The sequence below is a fragment of the Mus caroli genome, unplaced genomic scaffold (assembly GCF_978045245.1).
Source record: "Mus caroli unplaced genomic scaffold, Mus_caroli_1 scaffold_13, whole genome shotgun sequence".
Lineage (NCBI taxonomy): Eukaryota > Metazoa > Chordata > Mammalia > Rodentia > Muridae > Mus > Mus caroli.
The window spans coordinates 34,174,695-34,181,534 of record NW_028227268.1 but is presented as its reverse complement, the minus strand read 5'-3'; the positions used below and the strand labels follow the sequence as shown (position 1 = coordinate 34,181,534).

The window sequence follows — 6,840 nt, the reverse complement described above, 5'->3', positions numbered from 1 at the left end:
GGAAAGGAACCCTTGAACTCCAGTTCTGACTGGGTGACCAGTTAATGAAAAGCCTCATTTCAGGAGGCTTGGGAAGCGCAGTAAATCTATAGGTTACCAACAATATGCAAAATAGTGAACTGGGGGTTTTCCTTCTGATTGGCTGAAGGGTCTTGATGTCACAATGAGATGGGTCTAACCACTTCAAAAGATAGTGCTTCTAGCTCCCAGATCTCTGACTCAGTTTCTTGGCTTCCTCTCTGCAGAAGGAGATAATGGAAGCCCTCTTTCAGGCAGGGTCCATTCTTATGAAGGTGAATACCTTACAGGGCAAGAAGATGGTGGAAAGCGGGCTCCAGTCTGGGGACCTTTCCCTGTCTCAGTCATGGCCCTCCTACCTCCCTCTGCCGGCCGACTTGGAGATCCTACAGCAGAAGGTGGCCGGGGTACAAAGGGAGTTAGAGAACTTCAAGGAGGAGGCACTGAAGGCCATCCGTTACTTGGAGGACGCCTTCTGCCAGATGAGTGGCGTCCTGGCACAGCAGGAGGAGCAGGCGGCACGAGTGAAGCAGCGGCTAAGGGAAGAGGAGGACCGAGGCATCGTCCGCAACAAGGTCCTCACCTTCCTCCTGCCCCGGGAGAAGCAGCTTCGTGAACACTGCCAGCGGCTGGAGAACATGCTGGTCAGGAGCCACAACCCGCTGCGAGCCATCAGGAAGAGCCAGGCGGACTGAGCGGCCCGCGCCCGCGTGTGCGCCCGAGCTGGCGGGCAAGATTGTTTTTTAATGGAAGGACAAACGCTAAATCCCCATTTATTCCCTTGCCCCATTTTTATTGCTTTCCTGCTACCAAAATAACACCATGCAGAGAGGCAAAAAAGACCTCAATATGGTTTTCGGGTGAAGTTCCGTTTATCCAGCCTCGTCAAGGAAGGAGGCCCCAGACACTATGTCAGACCTGTAACCATCCCCTCGAACTGTTTCCCGTTTGTAATGGTACCGTTGCTTGGATGTGGGAGCATTTTTCTTGAGTATTCTTAAACTGGTTGTGTTGAAGAGATTTACCTTTTAATGACTCCAGGCTTTCGTGATTTATCACTTCACAATTGGTTTCCTGAGACCTGTCAATGTGTGTTCGACACCGAGACAGGTTGGGGGCTTAGTGAGAGAGCTTGCCCCCATCCTGAACTGGACTCAGACGGCCGGCCGGCTTTGTGTAATTCCTGACCTCGCCGTTTCAGCCTGCTTGCAAAGTTGGACTATTGGTCCTCTCTTTCTTTTCCTTACTGCTTTGGTTCAACTCTGCTTTCTCTCCATTTACCCCGAAGACAGGCTGCTCCGTGGGGTGAACCTTGTTAGGTTTCTGATGGTGGGAACTCTTGGCACTCCACTGCACTCAAGGTGACATCTATAAGTTCGCACAATAAAACCGTGAAACTGACACCTTTATTTGACTCTCTGAACAGTAGCTGCTAGGGTGTCTGGCCATTTATCAAACAATGCTCTCTCCCCCCACCCCCTTACTGTCTGCCCCCACAGGTACCTCCTGAGGGCAGGACAGCACTTTTCAAATGGTCAACTAACCAGCAAAAACCAAACACTCTCTTACGTGCTCTCTCTGTGTTAACGAATGGCTAGTGCTACAAGCCCGGGCCCCGTGTGGGTAATCATTTACAGTCTTGCAGGCTCACAATCCCCTGAACCAATCAGACTGTTTTTGGACTGGCTCCTTCTGGGGTACTGGAACAATCATGTGTGTGTCTCGAGGCCATTAACAGTCACTGTGACTTGTTTACAATCAGCCCTGGGTTCACCCACTCATATATTATTTCTCCGGCCCCTTCCAAAGGCTGCCACACATCAAGTCTTTGGGGTCTGGTGGCCAGAGGCAACACTGAGTAGTTGGGTGTCTCTAGTCCAGGGTTTGCAACCTGGTGCGTGCCCTCTGACCTTCGGGTGCAGTCTTGTTCTTTCTTCTCCTCTATTCACAGGCTCTCAAATAAGACTCAAATATTTGGGTCCCCTTGAGTCGGCCTCTGCCAAAAGACCTTGCGACCCTTGGTTAAGCACAATATCCAGCTATCAACCGTCTTCCTAGAAGGACTGTATCTCTGCTCTAACTATAGGCAGCTTCTCCTCTACTTTAGCTGATGGAGCAACTGAGTTCAGTCAGCAACAGTAGTATTGATAATCCCACGATAGCTGAGAGTCATCAGGCCTGGTATATGTTGCCACACACTTCACCTCAGCATCATGAGGACTTAAGCCAAGTAACTTGCCCAAGATCAAAGCTGGCTGACTGGGGATCTGAACCTAGCACTAGCTAGCTCTTTTAGAGCCTGTGCTCTTAGCTGTCCTGGAGTGTTCTGGAAAGCTTTATGGGTTTCTGATTAATGCCCCTTAGTGTAGGTGAAACGTTGCTGAAATTGCTGAGGTTAGCTCTGGAAGAAGGGAGTGTTTCTTAGAGGAGAGTCCCAGACCACTAAACCCTGGAAAGAGACAGAAGAGAGACAGACAGACAGACACACACACACACACACACACACACACACACACACACAGAACTAGAAAGGTTAATAGAGGTCTACCCTATCTATGTAGAGGAAACAGGATCTAAAGGCATTCACTCAAAAGGAGAGGACTCTAGTCTCCCACAGTCCAGCCTGTGGTGTACTTGTTGAGGAGACATGGTGTGTGTGTGTGTGTGTCGGGTAAGGAGTGGGTTGAGAGGAGGTTAGGTGATTGGTGCCAGCAAGACCACATCTGCAGCCACCTATGTTTAGTTTTGGTCTGATATTCTGAGAGGTCTCCGCTGGAAGCACGGGCAGAGCGTGGGAGAGGCCGGATGATCCTGAGGCAGGGACAGGAAAGAAGGACCTGGGGACCTTAGCAGAGATAGTTTTAGAGAAAGCCCAATCATGGTTTTGCAGGCAGGCACTGGACAGACTCTGCCTTGCGGGGCTCCCGGGGTCTAATGAGTGCCACCTCTCCTCTTCCAGCGCAGGTTAAGCACCAATTGAGGATAAACACAAAAGACAGGTTAATGGAGACAAAATGTCACCTGTATAGTTGATAACATGCTTGAGAATGTGGCTTAGGATCTGTCAGCCACATCTAGCTGAGACCTCGTCCCTAAACAGGCATAGTGTGGCCGCTGGTGGCGTGTGTGTGTGTGTGTGTGTGTGTGTGTGTGTGTGTGTGTGTGTTTAAGGGCTGTGCCTATGGACATGTGGAATGATCTGTGTGCAGAGAATGAGCCTGGGTGAGTGGAAGTGGTGTGTGCTGGGTGGTTACTGCTCTTTCTCCAAACACTTCAGTGGGGGGTGGGGGAGTTGTTTGCTTTCTCTGGGTAGGATCAGTAAAGAGACAGAGAGGCCAGGGGTGTTACCTGAATATGCATCTTTCCATCATGAAAGATGCAGAGGAATAAGCAAAGAGGAGAAAAGGGTTCAGTTGGACCGTCTAATCTGTAGGGTAGCCGTTGTGAAAACAGATAGCATGAAGCAGACCTTCCCCTCCTCCACTCCCCATCTCTCCCCCCACCCCCCAGTATAAGAAACAGAATGACAGGGGTGGTATGCGTCTGGGCTCTAAAGGGTTGCCTCAGCTCATCTGAGATGTGGACATTTTGGAAAAACCTTCCCATTTAAAGGACTCTGGGGAACCAGTTTCAAAGCCTTCGCAATATCCTGCCCTATAGACTATCTCTGCTTCTTCCCTGGGGCCTCTGTCCTCACCAGATGGTTTACGTTAACAATGTGATTTATGCTCAGGGCCCTGGATCATGCTGTATGGGTTTGACCTCTGGGGGAGCTGCAGACTGCAGAACTAAGGTCAGCTACACCGATGCTCTGTGCTTGAGAGATAAGCCACCAATAAAAACCCTGGACACGAATACCCAGAGGATTTGACCTGGTCGGCACTCCTTGACCCACGTTACCACACAGTGTTGCTGAGAAAACTAAGCATCACGCATACAGATGTGCCAAGAGGCCAGTTGGAAGCCTAGAGGCCTTGACACTGCCCTCTGGGTCTTTGCTGTTTTTAAACTGTGTTCTTTCCATGGTGCTACACGGAAACTACGAGGATGGCAGCTTGGCTCAGTTTTCTGAGTTGTTCTAGTGGATCCTGGGACCTGAGAGTGTGACGGAGGGAATCACAGTAGAGTCAGCTGCACCTGTTGTGATGCTGTGAATTCAGCACCGCTAGTCCCCTGGCAGATGAAGAAACTGAGGCACAGAGAAGTTACGTGTATCTGAGTCCCCAGTGACACCGTAGAGCTTGCTGCTCTACCATGACAATGGAAGGATCTTAGAGAATCTTGTATCTCGGATGCTGTCCTGTGGCTGAGCAACATGGGAATCGGGGTGGGAACTGGGACGGGTGCAGAGGTTCACCCCTGTGCTACTGGTTCTCAGACCTGCTGCCTTAACCTTCTCCAGCCTTCTCCACCTCATGCTTGGTGTCACCCAGGGCGTCAGAGTCTTGAGACCTCACAGGATGCTAGGGAAATACTGCAACTCCGCAGTTCTAAAGCAGGCAGACACTCGTTCGAGATGTCATCACCGTCCAGGGTGACCACGTTGTCCTTATTTAACTGGACTGTCCTATTTTAAACCTGCAAATCCCACATCCTCAGCACAGCACCCAGACAGGGACAGTTGGAGGATCCAGGTGAGGCTAGGGGCTGGATGAATCCCAGGAGGGAGGGGCAGGAAATGGGATGTTAGTGGCCTATGCTGGCTAATGACTCTCTCTGTTCTGTTTGGAGCCAGAGGCCATGCTGCTTGTCCTGTAGTAGGAAAGCCTTGCTTCTCTTCATCTTCCCTCCCCACAGCTTGAGGTATTCGGAAAGAGGCCTTTTCTATGTAACTTTGGAGCTCCTAGGGATACTGAGGGCTCCTCATTAAGTCACATTTCATAGATGTCTTTACAGACTGGTGGTCCTGGAAGACAGAGAAGCCCCCTGGGGGATGAAGGAGACAAAAAGAGATAGGGGATGCAATGCGGTGGAATGTTTGGTTAGCAGGTATGAAGCCCTAAGCTTTCTCTCTGGCACCACATAAACTAGGTATAGTGGCTCACCACTACAATGCCAGCTCTGAGAAGTTCAAGGCCATCCTCAGCTACATAGGGAATTCAAGGTCAGCCTGGGCTAGCCTGGGCTACATAGACATTGTGGTTTTGTTTTTATTTATTTTTATTTACTTTGAGTTTTAAAACCTTGTTTATTCTTATTTCATACGCAATGGTGTTTTGCCTGCATATTTGTCTGTATAAGGTTTCAGATCCCCTGAAACTGAAGATACAGTCAGCTGTGAGCTGCCAGGTGGGTGCTGGGAATTAAACTTGGGTCCTCTGGAAGAGCAGTGCTCTTAGTCACTGACCCATCTCTCCAGTCCTTGTTTTTCTTTTTTCTTTTCTTTTCTTTTTCTTTTCTTTTCTTTTCTTTTCGTTTCTTTTCTTTCTTTCTTTCTTTCTTTCTTTCTTTCTTTCTTTCTTTCTTTCTTTCTTTCTTTCTTCTTCTTCTTCTTCTTCTTCTTCTTCTTCTTCTTCTTCTTCTTCTTCTTCTTCTCTTTCTCCTTCTTCTCCTCCTCCTCCTCCTCTTCCCCCTCCCCCTCCCCCTCCTCCTCCTCCTCCTCCTCCTCCTTCTTCTTTTTTTAAGAGGAGACAGCTCGCTTCCTCTTTCCAGCCAGCTGTCCTCCTGGCTGTGAACAATGCAGTCCCGTTGCTCACTTTCTCTGAGGTTCTAGGGCTGACAGGAGACAAAGTAACAGATGGCTTTCTCTCTGCCAACAGCAGAGTTCTCAAAGGTGTCCTACAAGCTGTGGTCCTCCGCTAGCTTTCCCAAGCATTCCCAGCAGCCAGAGGCTACAGTCAGGTCAAACATCATTTCACCAAGTGAACCCTCAGCAGTTAAGGGTGCACTCCCTGTGGCCCTGAGGTCTCCTTCAGCAATCAGGGAGTCTGTGAATGAGGAATGGCTAAACAGCAAGGAAAAGAAATGCAGTCATGAAACATACGGAGCCTTGGGTTCAATCCCCAGCATCCTGTTAACTGCGCATGACTGAGCACGGTTGGAATCCCAAAAGTTCAGGAAGCTGAATTGAGAGGAAAGTTGAGGGTTCAGTGCCAGCCAAGGCTACCTAGCAAGCTCTCAGAATAATTTGGCATACATAGTGAGTGGCGTCTGTAGCAAGCAACACAGACGGAAAACAGTAAACCAATTGTAAGCCTTGATTGACCCTACCACTTCCAAGAAGTCTCAGGAGCTTGGAGGTGTGCTAAGTGGTCCAAGTGGGTGCTTAAGTCCCCTTCTCCAGAAACACAGGAGACAGAAATGTCAAGAGGAGACAATCCTCAGGTCTCCCTTCCAGCCTGGAAGAGTCTCTGCCCAGGTAATACGGCAGCATTATGGCTGGGTGGGCAGTGTGGACAGCAGTAGTTGCTGGACCAATAGGCCATCAGAAGGTTGGATGCTTTTCAGATGTCCTGTTTTGTATGTGTCTTTGGAAGGTATTACTGTAGGAGCGTGGTCTGATGCTGGTCTCTGGTCCATCTGACTCCTTCCTTCTGATTCCTCTCCACAGCAGAGAGGGTCAGGATAGACAAGCTGTCTGAGCTTAAACAAACCTCTGCTACAGCTGCACAGCCTGGGACCCTCAATGCATTGCCCTATAGAAACTGCCACAGTGATGCCAATGCTCTGTGACTCTGTGCGGTTGACATGTTCGTCACTAGCCATTGTGGCTGCTGGGCATTTGGAACAGGACTGGTTTAGGAACTGAATTTTAAATTTCTCTCATTTGCATTAATTAGCCTGTCATCATTGGTGACTACATCCCCAGAGCCTCAACTTCCC

The 6,840-nt window shown here is 49.5% G+C and overlaps 1 protein-coding gene across 1 annotated transcript; it reads left to right on the top strand.

Annotated features, from left to right (window-relative positions):
• Nucleotides 1-213: 213 nt before the first annotated feature.
• On the top strand, nucleotides 214-800 carry Ccdc182 (coiled-coil domain containing 182). The gene has a single exon (XM_021178035.2). The coding sequence runs from the start codon at nucleotides 255-257 to the stop codon at nucleotides 711-713; it is 459 nt and encodes a 152-aa protein (XP_021033694.1). The 5' UTR covers nucleotides 214-254; the 3' UTR covers nucleotides 714-800.
• The last annotated feature ends 6,040 nt before the right edge of the window (nucleotides 801-6,840 follow it).